This window comes from Microsporum canis, genomic scaffold, assembly GCF_000151145.1.
Source record: "Microsporum canis CBS 113480 supercont1.1 genomic scaffold, whole genome shotgun sequence".
Classification (NCBI taxonomy): domain Eukaryota; kingdom Fungi; phylum Ascomycota; class Eurotiomycetes; order Onygenales; family Arthrodermataceae; genus Microsporum; species Microsporum canis.
The window spans coordinates 1,885,102-1,901,886 of record NW_003299169.1 but is presented as its reverse complement, the minus strand read 5'-3'; the positions used below and the strand labels follow the sequence as shown (position 1 = coordinate 1,901,886).

The 16,785-nt window shown below is 47.4% G+C and overlaps 5 protein-coding genes across 5 annotated transcripts; 2 read left to right on the top strand and 3 right to left on the bottom strand.

Annotated features, from left to right (window-relative positions):
* Positions 1-507: 507 nt before the first annotated feature.
* MCYG_00700 (conserved hypothetical protein) lies at positions 508-2,127 on the top strand (the record flags this gene model as incomplete). Its single annotated transcript, XM_002850550.1, has 1 exon — positions 508-2,127. One exon carries the CDS (start codon positions 508-510, stop codon positions 2,125-2,127), a length of 1,620 nt encoding a protein of 539 aa, XP_002850596.1.
* A 455-nt stretch (positions 2,128-2,582) lies between these two features.
* On the bottom strand, positions 2,583-3,864 carry MCYG_00699 (stomatin family protein; the record flags this gene model as incomplete). The annotated part of the gene is made up of 4 exons (XM_002850549.1): positions 2,583-2,753; positions 2,818-2,856; positions 2,965-3,563; positions 3,624-3,864. The coding sequence occupies 4 exons, from the start codon at positions 3,862-3,864 to the stop codon at positions 2,583-2,585; spliced, it is 1,050 nt and encodes a 349-aa protein (XP_002850595.1).
* Positions 3,865-5,495: 1,631 nt separating this feature from the next.
* On the bottom strand, positions 5,496-6,092 carry MCYG_00698 (CAP20; the record flags this gene model as incomplete). The annotated part of the gene is made up of 2 exons (XM_002850548.1): positions 5,496-5,978; positions 6,039-6,092. 2 exons carry the CDS (start codon positions 6,090-6,092, stop codon positions 5,496-5,498), a joined length of 537 nt encoding a protein of 178 aa, XP_002850594.1.
* A 1,451-nt stretch (positions 6,093-7,543) lies between these two features.
* Positions 7,544-8,738, bottom strand: MCYG_00697 (60S ribosomal protein L27; the record flags this gene model as incomplete). The annotated part of the gene is made up of 4 exons (XM_002850547.1): positions 7,544-7,774; positions 7,845-8,181; positions 8,507-8,562; positions 8,653-8,738. 4 exons carry the CDS (start codon positions 8,657-8,659, stop codon positions 7,767-7,769), a joined length of 408 nt encoding a protein of 135 aa, XP_002850593.1.
* A 558-nt stretch (positions 8,739-9,296) lies between these two features.
* MCYG_00696 (conserved hypothetical protein) lies at positions 9,297-16,487 on the top strand (the record flags this gene model as incomplete). Its single annotated transcript, XM_002850546.1, has 6 exons — positions 9,297-9,388; positions 9,471-10,135; positions 10,301-13,087; positions 13,205-16,051; positions 16,181-16,390; positions 16,426-16,487. The coding sequence occupies 6 exons, from the start codon at positions 9,297-9,299 to the stop codon at positions 16,485-16,487; spliced, it is 6,663 nt and encodes a 2,220-aa protein (XP_002850592.1).
* Between the last annotated feature and the right edge of the window lie 298 nt (positions 16,488-16,785).

The following is a 16,785-nucleotide window of genomic DNA, read 5'->3' as shown; positions in this document are numbered from 1 at the left end:
GGGCTTAACATTTACCGACATCTACGTAGAAGATAAAAATCTATAGACATACAGCCTAGATTTCCTTAGTCAATGATATCTATAAGTATACTTGTATCTTTGAAGAATACACTCAATATTTATATCCCTTTCGTCTTCTTCTTGCCCCTTAGATATATCTGTTCACGTGACAACACTGGGCCTTCAAGTCAAATTTGCCCTGAAGAGACATGATAATTCTCCTTCTCATGCCATACATCATACTAAACTGAAGAGAAGATAGAACATGTTTTATCTGTTGTTCTCATCGGACATCCTTTCTACATAACCCGAAATCTGTGCAATATCCAGTACAGTGAACGGCTTTTCAAAGTTTTCCCTTTTCTTTTCTCGCCCTCGAGCCACATTTCCGACCCTCGAAGGCACAGTACATATAGCGCAACTGGCCTATCACTTCAATTAATGTGGATAAAAACGCTGTTGGGCTTGATTAGGCTCTACATTGCTTACTGATTTTATCATATAACCATGGGCTCGAATGCCGAATGCGCTGCCATGCCCCCGCCACCCATGGTGCCCTTGACGACAGATACCAGTTCAAACATGATCAATGAGACACAGAATACGCAGGTATCGGATATGCAGACTGAGGCTATCATTCTTTCACAGGAAGGGATGGATAATCAAGCTCCCATACCGTCTATGACCTATGCATCCAGTTCGAGCGAACTGTCGTCGGTGTCGTCGATATCCGCTCACGAGGGTTTCAGCTCAACAGTGATTGCGACTGGTGACATTCCAAATATTGAGTCAAAGGAATATAATTTACCACCGACTAAATCTGAGCTCTCGTTAAAATATCCAAATTCTTTCACGGGGTGGAGAAATATCGCACCTGCTCCGTCCCCTGCAGCCGTGCTATCACCATCTATAACTGCTACTACTACTACTGCTGCTGCTACCGCTACTATAGGAGCCGTTCGAAATGCTGAAGGGGTCGAAGTGCACCTTGCATCGACACCAAAGACGAGCCCTTCCAAGCCGGCCCCACAACGTCGTAGAACAATGGGGGGTGCGAAATCGCGGAATACTCGAAAATCCGGTCGCCACGACGATGATGAAGGGGTCATCAAAGCAGAGGATTCGGACTCTGATGAATCTTCTGATGCACAGCTAACGACCACACAAACGAAATCAGGCCGTCAGATCCATAGGCCAACAATGTTCACTCCGGAGCAGAACCAACCGAAATCCGCAAGTCCCGATGCGAGTCAGCAGCAGCAACAACCACCACCACCACGGAAGCGGAGGCGAGTGTATCGCAAAGGCAAAGAAGCTAACGTGGTATGTCTTCGTTGCGATAGAGGGCATAGTCCGAAGTGTAATGCGATCGTGTTTTGTGATGAATGCAATGCCCCTTGGCATCAATTTTGTCATGACCCGCCTATTGGAGAAGACGTTATTTCTGTAAAGAAAATGGAGTGGTTTTGCAGAGAATGCCGTCCGGTTGACGCTCCCCTTGATCCGGTCCTGCAAGCAAATGAACAACTTGGGTTCACACGTTTGCACCCTTCTACCTCGCCCTCGATGCTAACAAGTGCGCCACAAACTCCTTTGCTTGGAAGCTCTCAGTTCAGCAAAGCAGAGAAGAAGAGCTACCTTTCTAGTTTATCACATGCCGCGCTGGTCAATTTACTGGTCAATATATCCGAATCTAGGCCAGATATCCCTATTTTTCCTGCAAACTTGAATGAGCTTAATGCATCATCATTTAATTCTGATAACTCGACAACAGCATCTGCGAATAATTTGAACGGATCCGCCACCATTTCGCAACAAAACAAAATATCGAGGCATGTTACGGCTAGCGCCACACTTACTCCGATATCATCAAAACGGCCATTCGAGAGCGTACCTGCTAGCACAAGTAATGGTGATAGCAATGAGAACGATGGTGGATTTAGCGATGAGGAACAGGTGGAAGAACACCGTTTATACCCAAGACCAGGCAACGGATTTCGACTTCCGCCTGATACTGAAGATCTAGACGTTCTTCTTGAGGATCCCTCGAGTACAACTTTCAGCCATGCGCTTCATGGACCGGCGGCGGAAGCTAACCAGTTACAGATGGTCGGTGGAATAGCTTAGTTGCTTGACCCATTGAGAGTGTATATTGTAATTTACTTAAATCTTGTTCATATCGTGGATGGAATCCTGGTGATATGATACCTCTTAAACCCTTAGATGTATAATTTTTACGCAATATCGACGGTACAGTGTAGTTTTATAGCAAAGTTCATTAAATAACTGCATTAGAAAAATGGAAAATTAGCTTGCAAAAACAGATTACTCGAGACCCTCTTGTCCTGCCTAGCCCATAAGACGCACGGAGGAGAAAACTGACTGCAGAAGGGGAATAGGCATCAAAGTAAACATCAACATTAGCATCAAAAGCAGTTGTCACTCAAGAAAGGAAACGGCAATAGGGTATCACAAAAACAGACAAGAGAGGTGATAAGTCATTAAAATCGAGCAAGTACATGGTATAGGCGAGAGGAGTGAAAACACTTTCTCTCACTCATATTTCTTGCTCATGTTACTGTTCAGATGTTCTCTACGACGTGGGCGTTCATGGCGGTTTGGAAACCGTCGCCTCCATCCTGCTCGAAGGGATTGACTTGACGGCTGGATCCTTCTCCGGCCTCGTTGGCGAGAGCAGCTTGCATAACGGCCTGGTTATTGGCAGCAGGGAGGAAAATAACCTTGGAGTTGGACTGAATAGAAAATAGAAATTAGTCGTTAAACCTCTATACAGGAAGGATAAAGAAATATGCTTACACTCTTGGCCATTGCCTGCATGGTATCGAGGTATCGGATCTGCATTGCAGGAGCAGAAGACAATATATCGGCCGCAGCTCTCATAAGCTATTTGAACATATTAGTGCTCTGGCTCTGCATCACTACAAACTAATGAAGGGAACATACCTTGGCAGCCTCAACTTCTGCACGAGCAGCAATAATCTTACTCTCACCAATTCTCTTGGACTGGGCAGCCATGGAGAGAGATTCCTGGAGCTCATTGCTGAAGATGATATCCTTGATCAACATGGACTCAACCTGGACACCCCACCCACCAGCAACACCTTCGATGATTTCCCCGATAGACTGGGCAAGCTCCTCACGTCGTTCAATGACGTCTTGTAGCACACGAGCGCCAACGACATGGCGAAGAGTGGTTTGTGTTCTTTCAACCAATGCCTGACGGATATCGGTAATGCCAAAGGCAGCCTTATGGGGAGAGGTAATTTGATAGTAAATAACAGAAGTCAGGTGAAGGGTAACGTTGTCTTTGGTCATACAGACTTGACGGGGGACCTCGACGATCTGGATCTTAACATCGATAGTGGTCAAGTTCTCGCTGAGCGGGTTGATCTTAACAAGGCCGGGGTCGACAGCTCGTTCAAAACGACCAAATTTGGTCACTAGTCCAACCTGACCTTGGTTGACAGGTGTGAAGGGATTAGGGCAGCAGATGCAGCAAGGTATTGCTCCCAAGTTGCCAATAATCTCTCCCAGCCCGTGCACTACATTGCGAGTTAGTCGGGAGAAGTTGTACACAAAGAAGTATACACGTATATACATACTGAAGCTAGAGTACCAGCTGTGGGCAGCAGGGTTATCTTCATCAGGCCGAAGTACCTGCGCATATCTAGGCTGTAAATCATCTAGACGAGCAGGTTGAACGCTGATGAGATCATGGTGAGGACGAAAACCGACACCCGAGGCTTCAGGTTCTCCTTGCTGTTGCTGCTGAGGATCACGCTGGATCGCTGGTGCCTTTCCGTTTGGCTGTTGCTGTATGTTTGATGCTACACCTTCAGACATCGTGGCTGTAACTTGGCGAGATTTGGTAACGGATGTAGCGCGAGATATCGTGATGAATGCTGGTTGTTAATGCTGGGGGTGCAACTCCTCTTTTATGTAGTTTTGATGATATAAACCGCCAAACAAGCTATCCCAACACGTGACAACCTAAAACGCTATCGCCCCGCTTTAATCCGTCAAACTCGGCTTGGCATATACTTACATAAGATCGACCGCAGCAACACCCCAAACATTAACAGCGCAGACGAACATCTGATTTGCTGATTCTTCGTATGGAGGAAGGCAGTGCAGGTTTTCCACCTCCTGAGCGACGCCCGGCAGCTTCCTCATCGCTTTTTGAGGGACTATCGCATGGGTCTGCGGCTTAGCGATCAAATCTGCCTGGGGAGGGGACTATTGAACCAGACAAGGATGACAACAACTGTCTATAGGGTGCTTGAACAAACACGAGGCCGCCCAGCCAGACGAAAGGCTGGCTGACTTTGATAATTTATAGGACGGTAGCGGCCAGCATCTGGAATGGATGGCGTCTAGCACAGGAAAGGAGATATTTCGTATACAGAGGCTCCGGTTATCCCGGATGATCTGGCTTGAAACGATCAACGCAGGATTACATCAGACTGGAGAACATGGCTTCCTTCGCCCTGCTCGCTGTACTGTGACCTCATACGAAACATTCTACTTCAATTCAATCCTTCTCTGAACCATCATGCCACTTCTCAAACCACCTGAGTGTAATGCTCCGCCATTCTCCTGCTGTTATTACTTGGCTATGGGTCCTGTGCCAGGCCAAGCTTGATATCACGTGGTCCGCGGCTCAAAACAAGCGTAGCCGCAAAGCCAAGGCACTGTTTACATACATAGTAGTACAGAGTACATCAAGGAGATCGAGGCTGCTTGAAGGAGAGGCGATGCCCCCATTGCGCAAAGCGACTAATTTACGGAGATCAGTGGCAGGGCTTGTGGGTTCGTTTCACATTGATGAGTCTCATACATAAGCCTTGAAAAGAAGCCTTGCCAGCTTCATACTAAGGTCTCAATGTAAATAAAAGACAAAGCTATATGGGGCGCAATCCTGGAATATAAAAACAGGAAGAGCCTGATCCGGGTAATGTGGCTACAATGTTGACATGATAGTTGCCCTATGGAAAAGCAGAGGAGGCTCAAGCGTCCCGGGTGGAGCCACGCACATGTCAATGGGTGTCGATGTATATATTGTGCTTTTGAAGAGTAGAAGTGGAAGTCAAAGGGGGAGGAAGTTTACGACATATTCAAATTCTTCTTATTTGATTAAGCACAGAGACTAGGAAATTCCATAAATACAGGGCAGAGAGAGGAGTAACTGTTTATTAAATGAGGTGTTGTAGTGAACTCCATCGAGTAGGGAAAATGTAGGCCAGCCCAGCGAGAGCTAATAGAGGAAGAAGGGATATAATTAAGAGAAGGGTAGACCCTATATAGAAACACACAAAGGAAAGATGACAAAGAGAGGGCAGAGCAACTTTTTCCCAACCATACTGTAAAACGAAAAAAAAGGAAGTCATCAAGCTTAGACTTAGCAGACTGGTGCTAGTTTAACGGGATATCTTATGTAGGAAGCAACGAGTGCAGAAGGATTCATTGTGAGAAGATTAGTTGGAAGACTTGGCGGTGCCATTGCCATTCTCTTGTGCCTCCTGCTTGTGTGGAACGAGCAAGTTTCTGAGCCAAAGCAAGGAGTGAGATGTGACCATCAATCCGGTAGAGACGGCAGCCTTGCCATGAGACACCATTGGACTACCCTGAGCCAACTTGCACTCAGAGTCATAGGTAGATCGAACGTATTTGGTGCCATCCTCAGCAATACGGAAGTAGTTATGCACGGTTTCTCTGACCTCTTCGGTGGCCTTGACAAGCTTCGGGTAGGTGTTGTCGACCTGGTTCAGGCCTTCGTTGCCCAAGTGATCAGCCTTCTCAACGTATGGAGCCACGAAGCCATATGGTTTAGCAAAGTAGGGGAAGATTGGCTCGAGTTGGGAGAAGCTCTTGTCGGCGTACTCCAGGGACTTTTGGCCGTAGGGGGATTTCTTCAGAGACTCAAGAGAGTCTGCAATGAAGGGATAAGAGATGAGATGCTATATGAATGTTAGCTAGTGGCATACCATCATCGTTTGGGAAAATAAGGCAGCACTTACGGAGATAAATTGAGAGGAAGGCCAGGTGCCATTGGTGGTTGGTTGTTCGCCCATTATGACGTGTTGATATGGTATGGAAGCGTAACTAGGAGCATTGTTAGTTGGTAGTAGACCACACAGACTGACAAAACAACACCTACCTTGAGACTTGAGAGTAATGAAGAGATGAAGATGAGCTGTCGAGTTGGTGTTATGGGAGCGAGAGCAGAAGAAAACAAGGAAGTGGGAAGGGGAGGCCAGAAGCTTTTTATCTGGCGTTCGACCTTTCCGACTCACACATACAACTCATCAACTCATAAACAGGAGCAGTCAGAGTCTTCCATACAGCGAATCAGTCGCGAGAAAGCCCAGGATGCTTTCTCTCTTTCTCTCTCTTCTCTTACCTTCTAGATGCGTTCTTCACATGTGAAAGTGACCAGGTACGTAACTGTGGCCATGCTATGATGTACTGATACTCACACCTACGCCTAAGAAACATGCAGGGAAGAAGTATCGGTACTTCCAGCTGGTTCTCGCCAAGCTGAGACCTTTGGCATGTGAAAGTGCGAGATTTTTCTATCTTATCGAAACAACCAAGAGCAAAAGCAGGAGAAAGAGAGAGAAGAAGGAGAAGAAGGAGAAATCCGGTCGCCACCAGGACAAGGAACGAGGCGAATATCTTACGGCACTTCACAAGCTAGTAACCGCTTGCCTTTTACACCTGAACTTGCAGATGGGACAAGAATGCATCGGAATGAGTCTATCGTGTTTCGTTGATAACAGGCGGCCCGGCAGTTATCTACATCCTAGCTGCGGATCTACTGTGCATTAATGAAAGCGTGGACAAGCAGCGTAGCTAAGCTAACCAGCTAGACCGCCGGAAGCGTTAGGGATGCACTGGTCCTTGTCTCTTGCATTTTGACGGGTGGAGAGAGAGAGAGGCAGGGAGGGAGATAGGGAGACGGAAGCTTGTAATATAGAAATCGAGCTATGTTTAGGAATGCATACTTGCTTGTCAGACCGTTCTATTGGGCGTGTCAAGCCGCACTATCTTTCCGAGTCGCATCTAGGATACAGAGTATGAAACGCTGGATGCATGGGTGTGGTGTCTCCTTTCATTTTTCTCATCGAGCTGATACTGGCTGATGCCGTTATCTTTTGCTGGTGCTGCCTTTTCAAGGTTCTGGTGGCTTTCTATCTGATATCTCTTCTACTGGGTGATAAGATAGTTCCATTAAAGCTCTAAGTAGCGTGCCTGCTCGGATGCAGCCGAGATGGAACTATTCTTAGAGGTCGACGAGACTTTTCAGCCAGCATGTGAAAAGGGAGCCCACACCTGGTGGCCACTGCATAGAGCGGATGATCGGCCGTTGGATGATGTTTGTACTATGCAAGGCATTCGCACTACGATTCGAGGCAGCAGTGGTAGCACACCACATCGCATGTGACTGTAAACTGTCACGACATTATTTTTTTTATCTTTTCCTCTTTTACGAACTGTCAACGTAGACGGAGTATGAGTCCAACGGAATATTTCTCAAGCGTCATTGTTATTGTTTTTATTTTTGCTAGACAACCGACATCTTATCATTCCGATAGATTGTCTGCTATGCACTGGATTTCCATTTAACTTGGTATCTATGCATGAGACGAGAAATAGCATTCGTCATAAACTAGAACCATCCTAGCTCAGGGGAGAAAAATGCTGAGAAGATATAAGTGACAAAAAGGGGCCATTAAACGTTTTATTTAGAATCCTATTGATCCATCGTTAGTGCGGGTTCCTCTTGGTAGAAGGTAGAAACGTTCAAATGGGGAAAAACATACTGAGGGGGGTGAAGAACCATCGGTTCTTTCCGCTAGTGTATCGTTCCTCCAGAGCCTTCTTGATGGTTTTCTTTGCCTCCTCCCGCTGGGAAACTTCCTTGAATGTGTCGTTGGTGACGGCACCCTTGAGGCCCTCGAGCTCGAGGGTGTAACGGGTGGGCATAAGGTGGTTGTAGTTGACGGTCTTGATGAATGGCTTGACCTTGCTTCGCTTCTCGACCTTCTTGGCGCCCATTCGTCGGGTGATCTTGGATGGGTATCGCTCGATGCCGACAACGAGAGCGTAGGGGAATGGGTGAGCCTTGGAGCCAGCGTCATATGGCTGAACTATGACGACCTATTGATTTTAAACAGAGATATTCGTCAGTTCGTTCACGCACTAAGCTATCATCATGTGTTATTTGCGCAGAATCAAAATGTCCTCCTCTTTTTCTTTATGTATTTGGCGTTGTCTTTAGGGAAATAGAATGCGCGAGACAGCTTAGGTGCCGATATTGCCTTTGCGTTGACGCTGTGTGGGAAAATTTCTCGATCGTGTTCCAGATCCTCAATAATCGCAATCCATCCACATAAATCGGAGTTGTCGCTCCAGATCCATAATCCAACGCGCAGAGCCCAATATCTCAACAGAAAAAATACAATAGAAACACTTATCATCGTACCTTCTTTCCGGCATATCGGCCTCTGGTGATGATGGCCACACGGCCCACTTTCATGACTATTTCGCACACATCGTCAGCTTCGATCAATGGGGAAGAGCTCATCAATGAGGGCTAGAGAATAGACGTAGGGTATCGGGTTAACGTACACTTCATTTTCCAGGAGTTCCGACGAACGTGGGCTGGTCGAAAAAAAAATGTGGTTGTCGAGAGAGAGAGTTGGAGATGACTTTCAGGCGTTTTTTTGGTGAAGTTCAACTTTTGGTGCGATGTTTCTTTTCGTTGTGTGCGGCCCCATGATTGGTCCGCTTACCGGAGACGACGCTAAACCAAATATGGCATGTTTATCCGATACCGGATTAACCTTCTACGAGACTTTTCCCGTTTAGGCTAAGCCCCTGCCCTGTCGTGCCAAGCGCTGCCGCTCCGGTAACCGCGAGGATCCTTGTTTGTTTACTTTGTTGTTGACGGCAACAGCTTTTGACCTTGAAAAAAGAAGACATCTCCACCGTTCTTTCGTGCAAGGTTGTTCCGTCTTCTCAACAACTCTTTACCTTTTTTTTTTTTTTCATGCTACATACACTTGGAGTCTCTGGCACAGTGTCCGACTTGTCTGGACAGAAGAATACCCTCATCACTACGCTCGCGATACCCCTTTTTGCCCTTTCTCCCCCGTCCTCTAGGTTGCAGAGACATGGTACACTGAGTGCTACGCTTATACCTAGGAGAATCTTTTGTTTATTTATTATTGCCTTTCAACGAACGTTACGATTAAAAGCGATTACGACTCATCATGCAACCAAACGACAGAGAAGAAAATAGAGACCGAGAGCTGGTTCTCAGACATCAACACACCCACTCTGAATCCCGAAGTCTGATCCCAATGTATGTCATTGCGCTCATAATTGCTTTGGCGCCGCTACACATATAGGCCCTTTTGATTGCTAACGGTCGATTTGAACTACAGGTGGGATAGCGCAGACCCGGGTAGAGCTCCACCCCCTCTACCTCTGAACCCAGGCGGCCCAAACAGTCCTGTAACTCGACCAAATGCCTCTGCTACAGTACAAGCTGCTGCGGCTGCACTGGCAGAAAAAAGCCAAGAAACAACCCCAAGCTCTTACACGGTCAATCCTATGCCATTGAAACTTCCGTCTCCTGAGAAGTCCTTGATAAAGGGCCAATATCATAAACGGATGCAGTCCCTGCAAAATGCGACAAATAGTAACGAATTTGCTTCTTACCTTGAGCGCCGTTCGTCACCCGAAAAATTTAGGCGTAACAGCATATTTGACCGGGATGATAAGAGCAATGAGACGACTCCTACTCGAGGAGGAGGCACCATTGATTCAACCACGCCAAATCATGAATCTCCGACGCAGGCCCGAATTTCGAGCAGATATCTCACCAAGCCTATACTTGGAGAGAATACACCTCCATCTGCTACGATGTTGGCATTGCGAGATATGCAGATTCCAATGGACTTGGCCATGCCTGCGGAGACGACCCCAACCAAACCTGAAAAACCTGCAAGAGCGCCTGAGAGTTTCGATGCTTTGTCGGCTCAGATTGTCAGCTTAACTAAAATTGCTACCTCTTTGCAGCAAGAAATGAGCCAGTTGAGCCGTCGTAGTAAAGACAATGCAACCGACCTGATCAGTCTCAAGGCAGCAACAAACGCTAGAGACGAAGATATTAGAAAGAGCCTCAAAGACCTAACGGCCAATCTCTCTTCCAAAATGTTTGACCAAGATCCTCATACTACGCCCAGCAGAGGAACGCCGTATATACACCCAGCAACTGGAGGCTTCATTCTTGATAGTAAAGCTCATGAATCATCTCCAAGCTCACGGAAAAGTTTTTCGGGTCCCCGAATGTCGAGCCCCGGTAGTTTTGCAGCAGCTTTGGAGAGAGATCTCGCCACTTCCCCAGGACCTATATCTGACGGGTCAGCTAGTATTGCGCTCTTAGAGAAAGTGTTGCGTGAAATGGCCACAAAAGAAGGACAAGAAAAATTGTTAACCCTCATGGAAGATGTGCAAGCACGCCCTGCCGAAAAGGATAATACAATGACGACTATGCTGTCGGAAATTCTCAACCTTGTCAAGGAGAATTCTGGAAGCCGTGCTTTGGTCCGTTCAAGAGGGGATATGGGAAGCCAGCTTTTCAGTGACAAAACCCAAACTCCTGACCTTGGTCGGGGTACTCGGTCTAGTTCAACGGGTCCGGATACCTCTCCAACCCCTCAGCGTAATACCTCAGGAAATTCAAGTGTCGCCTTTCGAGCAACAAGCCCTTTGTCAGACGATATGATGGCTATGCTTAAGCGTGTCAAACATAGTGTTGCAGAAGCTGGTGGTATAACTAGCGAAGTTAAAGCACTTGTTCGTGAGCTCCGTGGTGAAGTTTTGGGCATGGGCCGGGACATTGCCCGGAAGCTGGAAGAAAGCCAAGGAGATAGATCACTGGGCGATCAGACATCTTCAGGGCCTGGGAAGGAAGAGATCGAGCAAATCGTTACAGAGGCCTTAGGAGACCTGCGGCAGCAGATGGAACATATAATCCAGGAAAGTACGCGCAATTCTACTTCGACCGCCCTCGCACGCCCTATCCCCGACAGTCAAGAGATCTATTCCGTTGTTAAGCGTGCCCTTAACGAAATACCTCTTCCCCAACCACAACTCCCTGCTCCAGAAAATGAGCCTGGTATACAGAGAGACGAAATCCTGGAAACTGTGAGGGAAGCCTGGGAAACGTATAAGCCCGAAATTGAGCTACAAAACTTTGGTCTCGAGAGGGAGGAGATTCTGGAGTGCCTTACAGAAGGCCTAAAAGCCTACCAGCCGCAAAAAGAACCGGTTGACCCAGAGGCAGTCTATCAGCAGGTCCTTGATGCTGTCCATAATGAATTAGAGAACTTTAAACCCCCACAGATTCAGCCCGATATCTCCAGCATCCGTGAGGTAGTTGTGGGTGCAGTTCAAGAATGCCTGGAGGGTATAGAGTGGCCTGCTCCACAGGTTATGGAGAATGAAGACTCACTCAAGCGAGATGATGTGCTAAACGCAGTACAAGAAGGGCTGTCTTTCCAGGAAACCCTCAAACGCGACGATGTCTTAAGTGCAGTTCAAGAATGCCTAGAAGGCATTGAATGGCCTGCTCCACAGGTTATAGAGAAGGAAGACTCGCTCAAACGGGATGATGTCTTGAACGCGGTGCAAGAGGGGCTGTCATTTCAGGAAACTCTCAAACGTGACGACGTCTTAAGCGCTGTACAGGAAGGACTCGCTCTTCAAGAACCACTCAAACATGATGATGTTGTCACCGCTGTACAGGAAGTTATGGCCCTCCAGGAAGCTGTAAAACGAGACGATGTCGTGAGCGCTGTGCAGGAAGGGTTCGCATTACTAGAACCGCTCAAAAAGGACGATGTCTTCGGTGCTGTCCAGGAAGGATTATCATCACTCCCGCAACCAATTCAACGGGATGACGTCCTAGGTGCGCTACAGGAAGCCCTTGCATCTCAGGAGCCCATCAAGAAAGATGATATTTTGAGTGCAGTACAGGAAGGGTTAGCGGCCCAGGAGCCAATTAAACGTGACGATATCTTGAGTGCGGTTCAAGAAGGCCTTGCAAGCCAGGAGGCGCAGCCAAGGGAAGTAGAGATCAATCGTGACGATATTTTTGAGGCTCTAAGATTGGGAATTGATGATGCCTCTGGTACTCTAACTAGCAACCTTGGAGAGCAGCTAATTGAACACCTACATGGCATGATCCTTGAAATGAAGGATGAGTTCAAGGAATATTCCGCCGCAAATGGTCGAGATACCGAGCAGGTACTTGACGCAACGAAGGATGGGCTTGAGGTTCTGCGGGGACAAATCGAATCCTACGTTGACCGTGCTGCCGATGTAACTGGGAAGGATGAAATTATTGATACGGTCAAAGATGGATTCCGCTTACTCCAGTCTGATGTTGAGAAGTGTATTCGGGAGTCCACTGAGAGAAATCCGTCTGATACCGTTGAGCTACTTGATGCTATGGAGAAGGAGTTTGAGCATCTTCGTCAGACCCTGAGCAATCTGCTCATTCGATCCAACACCACCTCCGACAAAGACGAGATCCTTGACGCTATCCGAGAAATAAGCGAAAGCGAAGCATTGAAAAAGAATACTAGTTCTTCCAGTGATAAGGATGAAATTCTTGGTGCAATCCGCGGCATCGGTGAATCTGAAAGCTTGAAGAATAACAACTCGGAACTTGCCGATACCATCAAAGAGGAGCTCGAACACCTACGTCAGACCATCTCTATGGCTATAGTGAAGCCTGACTCTTCACTTGACAAGGAGGAGCTCTTGTCTGCCTTTAAAGGTCACCTGCAGGAAGTCTTAGATGAGCATGACCAGCGTAAGGATGGTAATGAGAGTATTGTGTCAAACACCAATGAGCTCCTCGACGCTTTTCATAATGGTGTGGAACAACTGCGGTCTGAAATGGATAAGCTCCATGAAAGGCCTATCGAGTTCAATGAGAATAAGGAGCTGCTCGAAAATCTTCGAGACGAAATTGCAGAGCTTAAGGTTGGTATGAATCGCCTAGCCGAGTCTCAGAAGGAGATGGAGGAAGCCAGCACTGCACGAGGAGGAGAAATCATGCTTGCCGGTGAAACTTCTATCGGTGGTGATATTGACGGGTTGAAAGCGCTGGTCACCCAACTTCAGACACAAGTAGAACGTATCGACATCAATCCGGTTGTTCCGGAGAGAGAGGGCGATCCAGATACGGTGAAGAAGAATGACTTGTTAGAAGTCCTGGAGGCCATTAAAGAGGTGCATGGATCCGTCATGGAGGCGGCAGCTAGCAGCAATGCAGCCCGTGAGGTCCTAGAAAAAGAAAAAGAGAGTGATCCGGATTCTCTGACGAAGAATGACCTGGTTGAAGTCCTTGACGCCATCAAAAACGTCCATGGCACGGTTAACGAAGTGGCCGCTAACAACAATGCTGCCCGCGAAGCTCCCGAAGAAAGCACGCCTTCAGTCGGCAAAGAAGAAATTGAAGCCCTCCAGACACTTTTGCAGGGCATGAAAACTCAGTTAGATGAGATTGCCCCTTCCGCTAGCGCGACTTGGGTCACCGCTGAGAAGGTCGAAGCCCTGGAAACATTGGCCAAGGAGACTAAAGAGACAATGAGCGTGTTCGCTACCCATATCGATATCGAGGGTCCAACCAAAGAGGATATCACAAACTTGGAGGGTATCATGAAAGATGTTTGGGTTGCGGTTGAAGACATCAAAACCGCCCAGAACCCTGAGGATAAGGAAGACCCCGAAAAGGTGGTGAAGGGAGACGTGAAGAATCTTGAGACGCTGCTCTTTGAACTAAAGGCCCAGATAGAGGAACTCGTACTACCTGATGTCGCAACATTGCCCACGAAGGATGAGATTGCTAATCTTGCTACTACTGTTAGTGAATTCAAGGAGAAGATGGAGGCTGAGAACGAGCTTACAGCCCAAGCATTCGAAGCACGAAAGGTTGAGCATGGCGGCCTTGCAGAGAAGATCGAGGAGGCAAAGCTCTTTATTGTCGACTTCCGAGAAGACTTCAAAACGAAGCTCACCGAAAGCGATGGAACACTGGGTGATATGAAAACAATCCTTGAATGTATCAACGACTCCACTGAATCATTTGCAAAGGCAGATACTATTAAGGAACTTTCAGAGCTTATCAAGCGCGAATCTGAACGATCTCACGGTGATCGGGAGGCCTCTAAGCTTGAAGAGGAGGAGCGAGGGACGACCCTGCTGGCAAAGATAGAGGAGCACCGCAATGGCCTGAAAGCAGATATTGAAGCAGAAATCGACAAGAAATTCCAAGAGGTTATTACCAAATACGAAGATGCACAACTCCTTGCCGATGCCAAATTTACAGCAGCGGAAGAGCGAGACGCACAAAATCTCGAGTCATTGACCAGCACCAAAACTATCGTTGAAGATCTCAAGCTGGTTATTGCAGGAATGGGTGAGAGCGTGACCGAGGCCTGTGAGAGAATGAACGATGATGCAAAGACCTTCTTCGGCAGAGTTGATGAGTCCTTTGTGAAAGTCGATAACCTGCACGAAGATATAAAGACCTTCTCTGGCCGAGTGGATGAATCCTTTGCCAAGGTAGATAACCTACATGAGGAGGTTAAATCCTTCTCTGGACGAGTGGATGACTCCTTTACCAAAGTGGACAACCTACATGAGGACATGAAATCTTTCTCTGGTCGGGTTGATGAGTCCTTTGGTAAGGTAGATAATTTACATGAAGATGTCAAGACATTCTTTGGCCGGATTGACGACTCGTTCGGAAAGGTGGATAAACTGCACGAAGACGTCAAGGTACAGCATGAGGATATGAAAGCCCAGTTTGATAAAGCGGTTGAAGCTACCGACCGCATCGAGACTCAGATATCTCAATCACACCCTGAGCTTCTCAGTTCCATCAAGGAAGTCCTTGCTGTGGTTGGCCGGCATTATGAGCACTCTCAACAATCCACTAAAGATTTGAAGACGGACTTATGCGCACTACCGAACACCATCACACCACTTCTACCAGCACTTCTCCCTCCTCCTCCAGAAGTCAAGGAACCACAGTTTGAAAAATATGATGACACCTTGATGCACGAAAAGCTCGACACGATTATTTCGCATGCCTCTAACACCGACAGCTCCACTGCTCAGATGGAAAAGCTCAATGCATTGCAGGAACAACTCAATGCAACTGCCCGAGAAGTTAGTGAAATGATGGCGTCACAGTCCAAAAAGACCATCCAGGATTATGAAGACAAGAAGGAAGAGGCCATGGAAGCAGCTCTTGCTCTTGAAAGACGATTGGCCCAAAAAGAGTGCATGGAGGCCGAAGTGGCTGCTCTCAAAGAGGAGAAGGAGAGACTCCTTCAAAATATCCGGGAGCTAAGGGAAGAAGAAAGCGATCTTTCACGAAGCAAGATCAAATTGGCCAAGGAGGTTGCCGGAATGGAAACTGCCCTACGCATCCGGCAAGAAGAAGTCCACCTGATGGAGGATCGTGCTGAAGACCTTGAGAGGAGGATTGTGGAAGGAGTATTAGACCACGCTCGAAGTCAACTGGTTAGCCGCCATTCAGGATCTGACCGGATGAGCCTGAAGCGTGTTCCAAGTACAGCCAGCACAGCGACTCGCCAAACGACAGCCAGTATGGCCAAGGGTAGCAGCATCCTTGGAAGCAGTGTTGGAATGGCGCTGAAGCGGCGGACCAACAACCGAGCGAATGGGTCAACTATGCCCAATGCAAAGAATGAACGCCGTATTCTTAGCCTCAGCAACGTTTCCGGCAACCGAGGAAATTCGGACCGAATTTCTGTCGCGTACAGTGGTTCACACAACGGCTTAGCCAGCCTGAAACGTAGTCACTCTGTCAAGACAAACCAAAGCTACCGTCGACAATCATGCGATACTCGGCTGTTTGGTTCAAACAAGGAGAACGAGTCGTTCAGAGAGGAAGAAGAGAGTCTGAGCGAGGCTGAGAGTGACGCGGGAACTGAAAGAAGAACAAGCTACACAGGTACATATGCCGATAGCGTTTCTTATGTCACAGGAAGCACCGTATCTCAAGACCGTAGGACAAGTTACTGCTCTACTAACGCCAATGGATCAGTTGCAGCAGACACTGAATCGTGGCAGGAACCTAGCGAGCTTAGCCATGCAACCGACGACGAGCAATCCGAAGTGACCGACACGGCAGAAACTGAAGACCATGAGTCGAGTCTTCTTGAGTCTGAAGAGGGCGAAGACGGAGAGGACAATGAGCCCACCTTACACGCCCTTGAAGCGAAAGGCGGTGACATGGTGCTCTATCATCAGCCCAGTGACAGTGGAGTTGGTATGACTAATTCACGATAGCCTACCGACGCAAAGACGACGTTATAGCCGAATCTTGGACGTGTAACCTTGATGAATTATGATATGTTTGCGAGTATTGTTTTTTGAGCGCTTTCTTGATGGAACGTATTTCCTTTGTATTTTCCTAGTGTTTTTGCTCTCTTTTGTTTTACCCTGGTTCATGATGTTCGGTTAGCAGCCTGTTTATGACTTAGTTTATAATCCATTTATGTCCTGTATTTTGAATATTGTTCCCTTTCATGTAGATGTACTCCTATGTTGTAGATGAGATGTAGTCTTTCTTTCCCAATTAGACCACCTTAAACCACCACGTGACTGTGCAAATGTGTTGGGGCTCACGTGACTATTCTCTCTAGAATA